This window comes from Centroberyx affinis, unplaced genomic scaffold, assembly GCF_046629955.1.
Source record: "Centroberyx affinis isolate AG114_WGS23_722 - 3 ecotype Tasmania unplaced genomic scaffold, CSIRO-AGI_Caff_v1 ptg001396l_1, whole genome shotgun sequence".
In the NCBI taxonomy this organism is placed as follows: Eukaryota; Metazoa; Chordata; class Actinopteri; order Beryciformes; family Berycidae; genus Centroberyx; species Centroberyx affinis.
The window spans coordinates 47,417-63,347 of NW_027279878.1; the positions used below are offsets into that span (position 1 = coordinate 47,417).

The 15,931-nt window shown below is 40.7% G+C and overlaps 2 protein-coding genes across 2 annotated transcripts; one reads left to right on the plus strand and one right to left on the minus strand.

The window, feature by feature from the left end:
- Positions 1-1,931: 1,931 nt before the first annotated feature.
- ccdc86 (coiled-coil domain containing 86) lies at positions 1,932-8,451 on the minus strand. Its single transcript, XM_071526256.1, has 4 exons — positions 7,778-8,451; positions 4,376-4,505; positions 4,223-4,297; positions 1,932-2,572 (listed from the first exon to the last, which is right to left on the minus strand). Exons 1-4 carry the CDS (start codon positions 8,311-8,313, stop codon positions 2,447-2,449), a joined length of 867 nt encoding a protein of 288 aa, XP_071382357.1. The 5' UTR covers positions 8,314-8,451; the 3' UTR covers positions 1,932-2,446.
- Positions 8,452-8,574: 123 nt separating this feature from the next.
- glb1 (galactosidase, beta 1) lies at positions 8,575-15,479 on the plus strand. Its single transcript, XM_071526255.1, has 16 exons — positions 8,575-8,767; positions 9,211-9,380; positions 10,002-10,152; positions 10,676-10,736; positions 10,820-10,914; positions 11,021-11,201; positions 11,676-11,734; positions 11,828-11,949; positions 12,069-12,109; positions 12,227-12,339; positions 12,502-12,576; positions 12,759-12,848; positions 12,973-13,086; positions 13,370-13,501; positions 13,884-14,123; positions 14,599-15,479. The coding sequence occupies exons 1-16, from the start codon at positions 8,717-8,719 to the stop codon at positions 14,851-14,853; spliced, it is 1,950 nt and encodes a 649-aa protein (XP_071382356.1). The 5' UTR covers positions 8,575-8,716; the 3' UTR covers positions 14,854-15,479.
- Positions 15,480-15,931: the final 452 nt, after the last annotated feature.

Consider the following 15,931-nt stretch of genomic DNA (forward strand, 5'->3'; position numbering starts at 1 on the left):
CCAATTTGCCACTCACTAATGTTAACAACAGGATCTAATTGTTTCAGATCTACATTTCGGTAACATTTCTCCAAAACGTTCACTATCTAGTTTGATAGACTAAGAATGAGAAAATAAAACCCAACTCTCAGATTATGATCTACATTGATTTGGATTTACAAGAAGAGCAGGGTGCTGGAACAGTTTCACTTCATTTTTAATTTTTCAAAAATGTTCCTTCTGCAGACAGTTGTTCAGCAAACAGCTCCATTTGTCCTGACAGTTGTCTTGTAGCCTTTGGCTCTTGTGTTGACATTGTGTAGTTAATTGAAAGGCAAAATGAATTTCACAAACATAAATCCAGATGAGTGAGGTATCCCATCAAATCCTGCCTCATTTTTGTGTTGTGCTACCTAAGTGAAAAACCATGTTACACAGTATAAATTAAATGCACTAAATACCAAAATATTAAATGCAGACACATCCTACACACACAAAGAAAAACACCAACAAACGCATGCAGATCAGAATTAGGCCGTTACCCATTAACATTAACATTCAATTAACATTCAAAAGAGAGCATTTTTAAGAGAGAATTTTAAGAGAGAATTTTTAAATCACCTTAAATCCAGTTCCCCAGACAGCCTCTACTCCAAAGCCCTCCAAACCCAAGAGCTGAACCCAGAAAAGAGTCCGCTGTGTCAGTTGGTGCTGAGACTAACCGCCCCCCCTCAGCCACACCTGGACCAGGCTCACACCACCTGCTTTACTAACACCAATTTGCGTAAACCAAATTATTAAACAAATTATTAAACCATGCAAAGAAACCTATTTGGAACATTGGAAAAAAGAAACCAAAAGTCAAAGCAAATTAGAATGTTATCTAAACAGAGAATATAAATTAACAGAATATCTCTCTACTGTCAGAGATAGGAAGCAGAGACAGACCCTCACCAGGTACAGGCTCAGTGACCACCAACTGGCAAACAGGAAGACATAAGAAATCATGGCAACCAAAAGAAAACAGAATATGTGGTCACTGTTCGACAGGTGAGGTCGAGACGGAGATGCACTTCCTCCTAAAATGTGAAAAATTCGAACCAGCCAGAGAAATGTTCTTTAACAAACTCAGCTCCCAAATGCCCAACTTCAAAGAGCTGGATGACAAGTCCAGACTAGGAATTGTCCTGGGAGAAGGAAACACAGCAGATCTGACTGCACAATATGTGATAACCTGCCACAACCTGAGGAACAGTGAGGGACCAACACATACGCATATACACGTGCGCACGCACACACACACACACACATACGCGTTGACCGATGTTGTGTTTTTGATTCTTGTTTTATTGAATGTATTTTTTATTGTTGAACTGTTATGAGTACTGATAGTCATTATATGATGGAGTGCTAACCCATAGTCATTATATGATGGAGTGCTAACCCAGCGCACACACACGCACACACTCTGTACCTTCATGCTTTGGCAACATTGTTTGTAAACTTTCATGCCAATAAAGCAATTGAACTGAATTGGTATGAAATAACTCACCCTTGATAAGTGGCAGACAAAGTTTATGGACAAGGAGCTGTTCAGAATTGTTTTAACCCAATTAACCCATGAGCCTTGTCTTTTCTTAATTTACCCTTAACTTCCCCCTTAAGTGTTTTTAAAGTTAAGTAAAAGTTTATCCACATCACAAGTCAGTGTCACTTGTATCTGCTAATTCAGGGGCTTCATTTGAACCACACTATGCCTATATTAAAAGATATATTGAAACCTGAGATGTATTTTTACATTGCATGCATGACATTGTAAATTTGATATTTCATTTCCATTTTTCTGTTATTTAGCATGGCATGTATTGGAAAGCTTAGACTTTACTTTCATTTATAATTGACAAGTAACAGTTTTGTGATACTCAATGAACCACATACAGTGAGTCAAACAAGCCATAATTTAATCAGGTTTGAATACTTTTTGGTATTGAATAGAAAATCCAAAATTAAACAAAGTTCGCCCTTTATTTGTATATTATTTGATGTTGCAAAAACGTGTTATTGTGTCTTTACAGGCACTCTTAAGATGATAAAAATGAAGATACAACTACAAATGAAATTCAATAACAAACACTTAAGGCATAGTTTGAACTGTTGATTGATCCAGATATAAACCATACTGCTTTGACATTAAGTCACACTAGGTTGTGCAGTGTGTATCATCTGTTTTTGAACATTTTCAATGAAGTAACATTTGTCTATTAAGCACACATTTTATTGGGTTCATGTGTAAATTCATCATCAAAAAGCAACAACATTGTTCTTGCTTGTTGTGAGTTTTTCCATATCAGTCAACCTGTCCACAGATAGAATACGTAGTCAGTGTTACAGTCAAAATGTACTGAGCAGCTTATTTTTATATTTCAGGATGTGTCCATTCTTAAGGTAAATCACAACCATGGTCACCCTAATTGCTTCCTCTGGCTTTTTGATTTGGGGTCTGTGACTTTTGCAGCAAAGTCAGTGTGTCCCTCTTCTCAATTTTCCTCAGGTGTTTCTTCTTCATCCTCTTGATCTTTGCTGTATTCCGGATCTGTGATGCATACAAGACAGGAGAAAACATATCGCATAGTGAGAGGAAGGTCAAATCACAGACAGTGTGTGTGCTCAGGCGTATGTGTGTACAATAACAAATTAACCACCAGGTATGTAAGGCAAAGACCAGGGGCCTCTGATCATAAAATCACATTTTCACTTGATTATTTCTATTCTTGTACAAAGTCTGGACACAAAAACAACACTCCTGCAACTTGCTTTGTAAAAACATCTGTTACAATTTTCCCATTATGAATGGAAACATTTTTTTTTTTATTACATGTATACTCATTGGCAAAGTGATAATTGTTTAGGAAAAAAGAAACAAATCTACAGTGTAGTTGTTTTTATTTTTAAATCCAGTTTCCTTTAAGAACCTAATAATCTACAAATGAAAAGAAAATAATATAATAGAAGATACTTAGTTTGGCTCAAAAATACATAATCTAATCATAATATGCCCTTCATGTTGTGGAAATTTTGCCAGTCTCAAATTCATGATTGATATACCCATTTGTTGTTTAATAGGCCTGACGTTTACTCACATTTTAATAGCATGTTTTTCTGAACTAGGCATTCTGTCTATTTTGATGAAATGCATTAACAGTTTTAAATGAAAAACTGTTATTTTTATTGGCCTAAGCTTACTGTGGTTGGGTGCGTCTCAAACAACACTCCATGTGTTATTTGACATGGGTACAATTAATATGCCATCATGAAAGCAATTGTTGCTATTTTGGTTTAACAATGTTTCAGATGACTGCACCCCATTTAGACAGTTACAGTTTGATTTGTTTTATCCTTAGGCAAATTTTCAAACAATTTCAGGCAATATCCTAAGCCTTCCAGCAAGACAGACCAGGAATGGGGAAAAAAACTGACAATTACAGAAAATTGTAATTGTTCCAACTCTAGTTCACAAACACTACATCTGACAACTTTGAAAGCACCCAGAAGAATGCAGAATACCAACTGCTTTGCTGTCTGTAAAGAGTAATTGATTTAACTCTTAAGTTGAAACGTCTTACAACAAAATATTTACCTTAGTGGGATGGCAAAGGCAGGCAGGTAAGCTACTATTAGATAAGAATACCTCAGATGCCTATGCCTCTATGAGTAAAATCTGACATGTCAGAAACTAGTCTTTTCTGTTGTTTCCGTCTTTTCTAACCCTCATGCAGTACTGCAGTGCGAATGTCATGTAGCCATCATCTTAAATTATTTACAGGTGCTGATGGGATCCATATGTTCTGTTGTTATTATGTCATTATCATCCTTATGAAGTACTGTTAAGCCAGTGTGTTGTAGGTCTACATCTTGTACAATACAGTAAGCATCCAAGTATTGATTCCATCCATAGACTGTTGAAAATGTATTGCTATTACCAATGTCATGGAGTTGGCTATTGCAATGCAAATATGATATAATCTGAACGCTGTATAATAAAGTATATACACACATATTTTCTGTAGACTGCATGAAGAAAACGCACACAGTATTTTACTCTATTCATAGACTGACTTGAAGATTTTGTGTGTAATGTTTGTATCTCTGTTTGGGTGAGTGAATGTTGTCTAGGATTGTGTACCCAGGGGCCTTTGACTTCATGAACAATGCTTGTTTGTGTGTACAAACACAGTTTACTTACCACTTGCACAACTTCTGCCTTGCGTTCATTCTCAGCACGCCGCTTCAAGTTGTCTTCTCGCCTTTTCCTCTTTTCCTATTAAAGCAGTAAATATGGAATAAGCAAGTGCGGATGTACTGTAAGGATCAAAGCAATGTGCATCATATAGCCTACCTCCTTCTCTCTGGCTTTCTCCTCTTTAAGTTGTAAAGAATACTTTTTGACAAGCTCCTTCTCCCGCTTGGCCTCCATCTTTTTGTCCCAAGAAGAGCGCAATGGCTTATCTCTTACCAGTGCAGAGAACCTAGGAGGCAAGGTCATATTTGGCTGGGGTAATGGATAATGCAAGACACTTTATAAGACAAACTGTTGTGTAAAGCAGGAGTAGGCAACCATGTGCCATTGAGGGGTAAGAGTCTGCAGGTTTTCATTTCAGCCAAACTCAACAACAGGTGATTTCACAGATTAGTTCCTCCTCTCTGGTTGAAGGTTTGCTAATCATTGTCATCTGGCGTAGTGTTTGGTTGGATTGAAAACCTGCATACTCGCAACGCTTGTTGGCACATGGTTTCCTATCCCAGTGGTTTTCAATCCTGGTCCTCAGGGCCCAGATCCCTGCTGGTTTTCATTCAACCCATCTAATCAAGGACTATTTTACACCTGGGATGCCAGGTGAATTCAATTAACTACCTGGAAGGATAGAAACCCAGCAGTACTCTGGGCCCTGAGGACCAGGGTTAAAAACCACTCCCCTATTCCTAGGTACTCAATTTCGGTCCTCAAGGTCTGATGTCCTGCAGGTTTTTGTTCCTCCCTGGTGGTTAATGAGCCACCTGGTCTGTATCTACCAGACATCAGGTGAGGCTCATTAACTATCAGGGAGGAACAAACACCTACAGGACACCGGACCTCAAGGACCAGAATTGAGTACCTAGGCTGTAGTGTGAAGGATGGTTTAATGAAGGGAGGAAAAAAGATTAACACCATATAGGTAACCATGTGCCTAGGTGATTTCACTGATTAACCCACCTTCTACTTAGTGAAATCAGCTGATATCATGGGCGTCGCAGCTATTATATGAGGGTGGGACAAGTCCCACCCATTTTTTAAAATTATTAGTTTAGACCCCCCCACTTTTACCATGTCGAAAATCAGTGCATCGGTCTATCCACTCTGCGCTCTTTTCAGAGCGCTGTGTCAGTGCTTCATTATCAAATCCATTCCGCTTGCTTATTGAGAGAATGCCCAAATCAATTAAATTCCATACCACGTTTTCACTGCTACCTTGCACTAAGGCAGATTCTCACATAGCACGCACACATAAACACGAGTTAAGGCCCATTCACACTTAGAGCGACAACTATAAAGATAACTATAAACTATAACGATATGCTGTTGCTCAAGCATTCACACTACAACGATATCGCCACCGAATATTCAGAGAAAAAAAAATGGAGTATGATTTGACGTGCTTTTACTTTACTCGCTCGCTAAAGTAAATAACGACATAGCCGAAGGATTTGGGTTCATGCATTGCCGCAAAAGAGAGAGGAGATGGCAGATAATAATGCTCTTTTATGGCACTTTCATAACATTATTGTGCTTTGTTTAGTGAAGCTATTCATTTCTTTACCAGTAGGTGACTCTGCACACCACATCTACTGTGGATCAAAGAGTAAAGTCTCCTGTAACCGCTAATCCCAAGAGCTGTTCCGATCCCGTATGTCACGTTTCTTTTCAACATTTTTAGAGGCGATGGTCTTTGTCAAACAGTGCTGGGTTCCTCTGGACTTCTGTAATCAGTTCCTTGGCAAGCAATGCCATCACTGCAGTGAACTACTGCAACTTCAGCTAGCCTAACTAACAGCCGAGTCCCTTGTAATGGCCAGGGGCTCCCCGTTTTGACAAATAAAAGCCTGGCTGGCCCATGGCCTCAGGTCTTGGGGTCTCATTTATAAACGTTGCGTACGCACAAAACGGGGCTTGAAAGAGGCGTACGGCACTTCCCACGCAAAAGTTGTGATCTATAAAAAACAAACTTGATGGGAGAACGTGCGCACCTGTACATTAACTCTGACCCATGCGTACGAACATTTTGGAGACAGTGGGAAACGGTGACTGAGATGGCGGAAGTAGTAAAATAAAGCAAAAAATGGCCCTTACACTTTAATTTCCAGGCCGACTCCACATCAATTTAGAAACCCCTCTAATAATAATAGTCCTTGTCGGTAGAACGTCTAGGCTACAACTAAATAGTGTCTTTGTTGCTTTAGTTCCAAACCCAATCATTTGCCCAAAAAGCATCTATATGTAATTATAGGCTGACATGGTGTGAATTAGTCTCAAGTACGTACATTACAGTCTTTTAGCAGAGACCCAGTTTGTCACAATTAAATCCGACAAATTCAAGGTGTTAGGCAATTGGACTGGATGTCTCATGGTAATAAATAATGATGCGTTATGACACACAGGGCACATTGGGGACGCCGGTGCCAGGCGTAGCCCTCCTCTTGTTCACCCCGGCGTCAACCTTTATATTGGACAATTTATTTTTTAGTTTAAGTTTTATAAAGGGTCTGGCTCCCGGAGCTGGCAGTATTAACTGCTGCTGTGACATTTTGACTCTCAACAAACTGTTTCTGGTTGGTGATGCCCGAACTGAGGCCACCGGGGAAATGTATCTTTTCCGCCTGACTCGTGCTTTGCCATTTTCTCACACGGGAGAATGGTATGACAAACATATTTACATACACATCAGTATTCATTCAGGGCGTTTAATTGACCATCTATGGTTAATTGTGGGAGTTAAGGGGCGGAGTATGAGGCTCGTGCACGTGTGCAACATTTCAAGTTGGATTGTGATTTATAAAGGGAAAATTGCCTGCAGGTGTGCGTACGCACGGTTTTATAAGTCTGATTTTTTTTGGGCGCACGCCATTTTCGGCTTTTGTGCGCACGTACACTTTTGGTATGGATCCTGCGCACTGTTTTATAAATGAGACCCCTGGTGATTCTTCATACTAGTAGAAATGATTTGAAGATGAATGTAGTTTATTAGAGAACGCATAGGGGCACTTTGACTACAGTTGTCCTCTCCACTTTACTCATTGATTTGATAACATTAAAGAAATTCATTTAACAGAAATTGCAATTGCATGCAAGCATAAAGAGATCCTCAAGTTTAAATAAACAATGAGTGGTTATTATTAAAGATGGCTCTGAATTAGTCATCGAATCAATTTCTGTACTTTTAGCTTTTTAATATCTTCAAATATGTGATCTGGGGCCAACCACTTCCTCTGGATGAAATTACAAAATGTACCCATAATTTTTCTCATGCTAGTATACCCAGATAAAAGTATCAAACCACGTGTTAAAAGGCACCAGAATACAGGAACTGACATCTACTCTGTTAAAAATTTTCCCTAGACCCCCCATTAGATTGCCCCACCCACATTTTCAATGCTTCCTACGCCCATGGCTGATATAGCGTTTGGTTGGAATGGAAACCTGCATACTTTCAGCCCTCATGGTTACCTCCCCCTGCCATGTTCGCACAGGTGGTGACTTCCTCACCTTTGTTTATTGCGGTCCTTCCATACTCTTCCTGACTTCGGTTTCCCCAGTGGAATAACCAGATTTTGTTTCCCACTTGACAGTGAAGGATCCTTCTTGGCTATGCTGTCTGGACGTGCGGGTGCCGTTTCCACAGGTGTGGACCTAGAAAGGTGACAGTCTCTCTCACAGTTAGCCCTGTCTGTCTCTTCGGGTCCTGAACACACTCCCGTTTGCTTAGACTCGATGCACGGTACTGGTGTGGGCTCTGCGGGCACATTCGTGCGTTCCGCCGCTGGAGTCTCGGGCTTCCTCTCTGACTCTGTGTTTTCGCCCGGCTGCTCCTGCAGAACAGACCGCCTGGTCCGTCGACTGGGAGCCTTCACTGGACCTGGTACCTCCGAGTCGAGAAGCGCGGCTGGAGTGCGCACCCTGCGTCCGCTACGAGTACGTGTGACTATCGGTGGACTCGGCTCGCGGTGCTGGATCTTGTCGTCTTCCTGTGCCTCCTCAGGAACGGTCGTTGCATTTGGCACATCTTCTTCCTTCGCGGACATGTTGTTCGAGTAAACGGCGTAAGTTACACAGCATAAATCTAATAATGCTGTTAAACTTCAGTTATGCCTTCAGACACCCACTTCCACGTGTAACTACAGCAACGTGATGTGTGTTGCGTAGAAGGCGCGCGACACTTCCGTTTTTGTCTTCTTCTTGTAAGCTTTTAGTGGTCGGTAAATAATACAATGCGTAACAGTGCCGCCTACTGATTAACAATTGTTTTGCCGCAGCAGCTGTATCACATGACTTTACTTCCGTAACTCATGATGCCACATTCATTCCTCATTCAGAACATCATAATATACTGTGGGAAGCAGCCAACAGAGTCCAGATAATGTACAAAGATACACTAATTTAAATATAAAGTTGAAACGCGACGGCACGCCGCGGTCAAGCTTCACCATGTTTTTCTTCAGAGTTGGAACCATGCTGGTGTTGCTCCTTGGAAATTCAGTAAGTACTTCTATGAGTTCTAAAGGTTTTTATACTCTCTCTCTCTCTCTCTCTCTCTCTCTCTCTCTCTCTCTCTCTCTCCGACATTGTGATTGCTATAGCTGCAGCCCCATGCCACACAACAAAGTAAAGTAGCTGTAACTTCACAGCTTTCCATTTTGTTTACTCATTTGTCCTAACTTGAGTTTAGTGTCACTTGTGGGTTTGTATCTCACATTGCAGCATTATTGAGAACATTTGTTAGACTGTTATTGCAAGGTTGGCAGGACTGGATAACACACCCAAATGTCACCTGAGATACCATCCCTGTGTCATTAAAACATAAACCTTTAACCAAACAATGAAACCGAATAGACTGACTTAACTATAAATGAAGATCACTGTAACACAAATGCAGGTGCACTATGGCCAAATTGTGTTTTTGACTCTGTGTTGACCATCAGCTTGGGGCGCCCCGTTCATTCAGTGTGGACTACAAGAACGACTGCTTTCAGAAAGATGGGCAAGAGTTTTGTTACATATCTGGGAGCATCCATTACAGCAGGATCCCGAGAGCCTACTGGAAAGATCGTCTGCTCAAGATGTATATGGCAGGACTGAATGCCATTCAGACGTACGTTTACCCCGTGTGCACTCTCTGAACGCTTTGGTGTGAGTTTTGTTCATTGATTGAATCATGGGCCGTTGGGATTGTGCCATGCTCCAACTGCCTTCCATACAACACTTGAAACAACTGATCAAGACAATGGTTTTAAAATTAGTTTAGAGAATGTCTTGGGTGACAGACATTTTTTCACATTCCTTTGGGTTTACAAATACGTTTAAAAGAGTTTCAGAGGTATCCCATAAACAACACTTACTAAACTGATAACTAACAAATCATGCACTGGAATACAATGATGAGACATGGTAAAAATAGACTCAACATGTGAAATGGACTCAACATGTGAATCATTACCATAATAAACTGATAAATAACAAATCACATGCTGGAATACAATGATGAGGCATGGCAAGAAATAGACTCAACATGTGAATCATTACCATAATCTGGGATAACTAACTACAACTGGATTACAAAATTCATAATTTAATTACCTATTAGGTTAGCATTATCTTCCTAATTCACTTGCAAGCAGAGCGTCATTACACTCCTAGCGTCTTGTGCCATAAGAGGTAGATCTATTACTTGAGTGTATGTTTGGAAAACACTCACTCTTCATTCACTTGGAAGGTACATTCCCTGGAACTACCATGAGCCGTCTCCAGACCAATACGATTTCAGCGGAGACAGGGATGTGGAGCATTTCCTTCAGCTGGCCCAAGATATTGGTTTACTGGTCATCCTCAGGCCTGGTCCCTACATATGTGCAGAGTGGGACATGGTGAGAGAGAGTGTCTGCGAATTTAACTGCTTAATGTGTGGGGGCATTCAGAGCTTTTCAAGGCATTTTGGAAAGTAGTGAAAATGTTGAACTCTTAGCCTGTAGTTAGGAGTACACTGATACAAATCTACAGGATATCAGCTGATATCGGTGTGGGAGGATATCAGCAATGCTGGATTCAATTACCAAGAGCCACATGATGCATGTTAATAATCTCTGCAAAGTGATTTTCTAACTGTTTCAGACAGTTTCACATACAAGGATGAACTAGAAGAACTCTAATGGAGTTAAATGGATTATATCTCAATCTTTTTCGTGCACTGACTCCAGACTAATGGTCTAATTTTATTGTTCAGTAAAAGTAGTGGAGATGATCTGCACTTGTTATGGGCTAGTAGTAGGTTGAGTACAAGAATCAGTGTAAATCAGTCTTAAATTCAATTGCACGTTTTACACAGTAGTCTGTTATATTAAGTTATACTGCAAAACCTGCTCACACTGTTTAAATATTGCTGTTATCTAGGGTGGTCTGCCTGCCTGGCTTCTCAACAAGACGGACATTGTGCTGCGGTCTTCAGATCCAGGTGAGAATCAAAGATAAACAGGATAAGTGTACAGAAAGCCTTGCCTCAGTCGCATGCTGGAATGTGTAATTCATGTATTTCAGATTACATTGCAGCAGTGGACAAGTGGATGGGGAAGTTACTGCCTATGATAAAGCCTTTTCTCTATCAGAACGGTGGTCCTATCATCACTGTGCAGGTAAGTATGGAGATGATTTTCCATGCGTTTTTACCCCCATGGAGTACCTCACGGAATGTTTAACACTGAAATAACTCCTCTCTCCTGATATTTCTGCCTTTGATAGGTAGAGAACGAATATGGCAGCTACTTCGCCTGTGACTACAACTATATGCGTCACCTGGCCAAGCTTTTCCGGTCCCACCTCGGGGAGCAGGCGGTGCTGTTCACCACAGATGGAGCTGGGCTAGGCTACCTCAAGTGTGGCTCAATACAAGGTCTCTATGCCACCGTCGACTTTGGGCCCGGTAGGTGTCAGCCGGATGAGTCTTTGATCATTTCTGGTAAAATAATCTCACCATGGCAATGCAAATTCCCCTCATTTTCGACTGGTATTGTAATCTATCACATCTACCTGATTCTCTGGTATTTTCAGTCAAGAGTGCACTTATTCACTTACACTTCAAATGTGATTTTCATGTTTATTGTTGAAAGAAAACCATGGAGAATTGAACTTGTAGGTTAAAGGTTGTAACAGCCAGTGTTTACGGTAAGGATGTGTTTATATGTTGGGTATCCTCAGTTCGGGTTGTTAAAAAAGCAATAGATGAGATACATTATTAGTCTCAATGTTTTGTGTTATTAAAGTGGTTCAGTTCCTGGTTTGCGCTGTGTTGACTCATTGTCACATATTGGGTTAGTCAGAATAAAGTCATGTGGAGGTTTTTAACGGCAGCTGTGTGTTCAAACGCATGTGTGCTTGTCTTTGTTGGGTTTATTAGGTGGAAATGTAACCGCTGCCTTTGACGCACAGAGACATGCTGAACCTCATGGACCTTTGGTAAGCATTTCCCTCAGTACATTTTGTACTCTGATGCTGACACTACACTGTGTTTTACCTAAGGCTTTAATAGGGTTGCCTGCTGTATTACAGGTCAACTCTGAATTCTACGCCGGTTGGCTGGACAACTGGGGCAGACACCACTCAGTAGTGTCCGCTGCCACCGTGGCCAAGTCCCTCAATGAGATCCTGGTCCTGAGAGCAAATGTTAACCTGTGAGTCTACACATTCCTAGGAGAGGTTTAGACCTACTGACACAGGCAGGCAGACAGAGGCAGAGACTTCTCCTCTATTTCTCTGAAATATAAAATCAATAACATCTCTTTCCTCACAGCTACATGTTCATTGGAGGAACAAACTTTGGATATTGGAATGGTGAGTGCCCTTCAACAGACAGGTTTTAATGAGATGATGAGCCACTTGATTCCAACTTCCCCAAGATGATAACCTGAGGAGAATATTCACCCTCTGATTGCCTCTTAATGCCCTCAGGTGCCAATTCACCATATTCTCCACAGCCCACCAGCTACGACTATGATGCCCCTCTCACAGAAGCAGGAGACCTCACAGACAAGTACTTTGCCATTCGAGAGGTGATCAAAATGGTATGCATAATTTCAAATTTTTCACATAAATGTCACTTAAATTATCTTAGAGAGAGACCTTGATAGGGGCATTATCAATATGCAATAACCATAGATGGAATATAAAACATTTAGTATTGTTAAAATGAGTATTGCTGTAACTATTGTGTCTTCCCTGAATAGTACCGTAAGATACCGGAGGGACCAATACCACCAACAACTCCAAAATATGCATATGGAGCTGTTAAAATGAAGAAGGTAGGTACTCAGTTGACACTACGTTTCCATAACCTCTTATGTTAAGTAATCAAAGCCTATACTTTGTGGCACTTAATAAAATAATTACCTGTAGCATATTACAACTCACTGTTGAGAAAGTGTTGTGAAATGTTTGGGCACATAAAAAATAAATCATAAAATGCAGCTCTCTACCATTGCAGCTCCAGACGGTATCAGATGCCATAGAAATACTGTCTTTCTCCGGTCCGGTCACAAGCACATATCCTCTGACTTTCATTGAATTGAAACAGGTACACTTTAATATGTTTCTCTTTTAATGTAATAAAGAAGTAATTTTAGTTTTATCAAGTGTTGCAGTAAGCATTGTAAGTTTGTTTATCTATCTGCTTGCTCTCCTTTCCCTCTGGGCTGTAGGCCTTTGGGTTTGTCCTCTACAGGACCAAGCTGCCTGTCGACTGCAGCACACTAACTCCTCTGTCTTCCCCACTGAATGGGGTCCATGACAGGGCGTATGTGTCGGTGGACGGGGTAAGTCTGCCAACGCACAACTTCCTGTGACTTATTGGAAATTCTACACCATTGCACGCACACTCCCTCTTGGTCTGATGTCAAGTTTTGTCATCATTATCCATTGGTCAATCAGTTAAAACTGTAAAGACGGCACCTATCAGTTAACTAAGCTTCAAGACGTAATGGATGTCTTTTCATTACGGTTTTACGGTTTTTACGTTTGTGCTGGTCAACAAAGTCAGATTTATTTTTGGTGTGAATTAGAGATGTCCCCACATAATCATGCTGATTTCTTCTCAAGGTGGCAGTAGGGGTCCTTGAAAGGAACAAAGCTTTAACTGTCAATGTGACGGGGAATGCTGGCAGTCAGGTGGACATACTGGTGGAGAATATGGGCCGAGTCAACTACGGGAAAGACATCAATGACTTTAAGGTTCTTTTAATTTTTTAAAGCTACTGTGTATCACTTACAGTAATGTTGTGACAACAAACAGCTGAAAGGTGCCTGCTCCAAGTTCTGAGTCTTTACCACAAGGCTTTATTGATGTTCAAATACAGGTTGTGCAACAATTGTAAAACAACTTCACATTTCATGGTGAATGTCCTATTTTGTGAATTAATAGAATAAGACTAGATTAAACTACAACCTAATAACATTACGTTATTCTGAATTGTGAAGTAACACTTCTTATGGTTTAAGACAAGGTGGGATGTCAGTGTTAATTACGCTTTATGAGAAATAATTGATATAGCCTACTTGGTTTGAGCTCCCCCCTTTTTGTGCTGTTTATCCATTACTCTTCTTTACTGCACAGGGCTTGGTGTCCAACATGACTCTGGGGAAGGACTTGCTCACCGGCTGGACTATCTACAGTCTCAGTATTGATGAAGCAATCAGCCAGGGCGTCCTTGAGGAAATGGAGCCCACGGCAACAGACGCACCTCAGCCTGTCACTCTCTCCCCTCCAGCCTTCTACAAGGGCAGCTTTATCATTCCTGATGGCATCCCAGCCCTGCCCCAGGACACCTACATTAAACTCCCTGACTGGAGGAAGGCATGTTACCCATAACAGATTTTTACTTGGGTTGGAGGCCAGTTTTAGCCTAGCTTTTTAAAATGAACACATAGTGAATGGAGAGGGGGGAAGCCTAAATGCCTGTGCTGGCCATGGATCCCTAGAGCAGCTAATCTCAATGACTGATTGTGCATGAACTCATGGTTGTAAGTACACTAAAAACAGAAAAGGTGCTGGTAAAGTACATGTTACTTTAAGTGTCTCACTTCAGCAAGTTATTTACCTGGCATGAGGGATTTATCTAAGAGGGCTGTCAAATGTTTTCCTTAGCTAAGTGTTTACATTTACGGTTTCATGTTACTGCAGTTAAGTTCACAGTTTTCCCTTTTGCCTCTTGGCTGAGGCTAACAAAATGTTTTAGATGTGGTTTGGTAATCTGATACAACAAAGCATTATTCTTAAATTCAATGGAAAGCGACCAATTAGTCTGACTTTGATTAATTTGTTTTTGCAGGGGCAGGTCTGGATTAATGGCTTCAACTTGGGAAGGTACTGGCCCAGCCGAGGCCCTCAGGTAACACTTTTTGTGCCTGCCAGCATCCTCAGCACAGCTGCACCCAACAATGTGACTGTCCTAGAGCTGGAAGGGGCGCCCTGTACCTCAGGACCGTGCACTGTGGAGTTTACTAGCACCCCCATCCTGAACGCAACAGTCAAATCTGACTACCGACAGCAGAGGAAACTGTTTATTAAAGATGATTTGTTGTGATAAGTTTACACACAAAAGGGATCAATTTGCACTACTCATTGATGTCCAGTCCCAAATCAGCACTTCTTTTTAACTAGATGTATGATGTTTGATTTTCAGAAGCTGAATTGATGTAAGCAATATGGCGGAAGTCATGCCTACATGGCTTAACTATGCTGCTTACTTAACTAATCCCATAACAATTTTAACATTTGGGATTAGACATCAATGATAGAATCTGTCTTTTTAAAAAGTGGTGCAGTAATAAATTATTTTTTTAACATAACTATCACATCAATCATGGATGGTTCTACCTCGGTGATTCCGATACCATTTTGGTCTATTTAAAGCCTTTGCTATTGCTGGTGCCTGAAGGGAATATTGCCAACTGAAGCATTGCCAAAGTATCATTAACAGGCTGCTCTGCAAAAAAATTATTATTTTCTTCTGGAAATCACATCAGGGAAATATGTTGTAGGATCAAACCATGCATACTTTGATGCATGAGTTTTTTTTGTTTTTCTTCGAATGTCTTTTGGAACTGCTGGTATGCGCTGTACTGTTTAAGATTTGAAATAATTTGCATAAACTCATTTCAGTGTTTTATATCTAAATGTTGTAAAGCCTACACCTTTTAATGTGATATAAATAAATAAAAATGTTGATTCGATTATGTTCCTTGCTAATCTTTGTGTGTGTGTGTGTGTGGTCAATGATAGCATTGCGCAATAAAATGAATGGAGATTAAGATGAAATTCGATAACAATTATAGTCTTACAGTAAAGTCTCTAAGGGAGTTTGATAGGGTTTTCCTAATTTTATCAGTGGTACTATTGCCCATGTTGCCTGTCTATCAGTAGGCCTATTACTTTCACTGGGTGGCAGTAGCGCACCTCATGTTGTTTCCCGGCTACTGTTAAATAAAGAAGAAGAGGGAGGTGGAGTTCTGCCGGATGGAACACCACAGGGAAGTGTAATTAGCCCGGTACTATTTAACGTAATGATTAATGACATCTTTCAAGGCATTGGGGCTGGTTTTGGTTTCTCCTTGTTTGCGGATGATGGAGCAATCTGGAAAAGAGGTAGCAATATTAAACAC

Excerpts from the sequence above, each read along its gene's own strand:
- glb1 (XM_071526255.1), top strand. The coding sequence starts at position 8,717 with ATGTTTTTCTTCAGAGTTGGAACCATGCTGGTGTTGCTCCTTGGAAAT. Across the intron at positions 10,153-10,675 it reads TATGTGCAGAGTGGGACATG|GGTGGTCTGCCTGCCTGGCT; the intron begins GTGAGAGAGAGT and ends GCTGTTATCTAG. Across the intron at positions 14,124-14,598 it reads AACTCCCTGACTGGAGGAAG|GGGCAGGTCTGGATTAATGG; the intron begins GCATGTTACCCA and ends TTGTTTTTGCAG.
- ccdc86 (XM_071526256.1), bottom strand. The coding sequence starts at position 8,313 with ATGTCCGCGAAGGAAGAAGATGTGCCAAATGCAACGACCGTTCCTGAG. Across the intron at positions 4,298-4,375 it reads AGAAAGCCAGAGAGAAGGAG|GAAAAGAGGAAAAGGCGAGA; the intron begins GTAGGCTATATG and ends CTGCTTTAATAG. Across the intron at positions 2,573-4,222 it reads AGGCAGAAGTTGTGCAAGTG|ATCCGGAATACAGCAAAGAT; the intron begins GTAAGTAAACTG and ends TATGCATCACAG.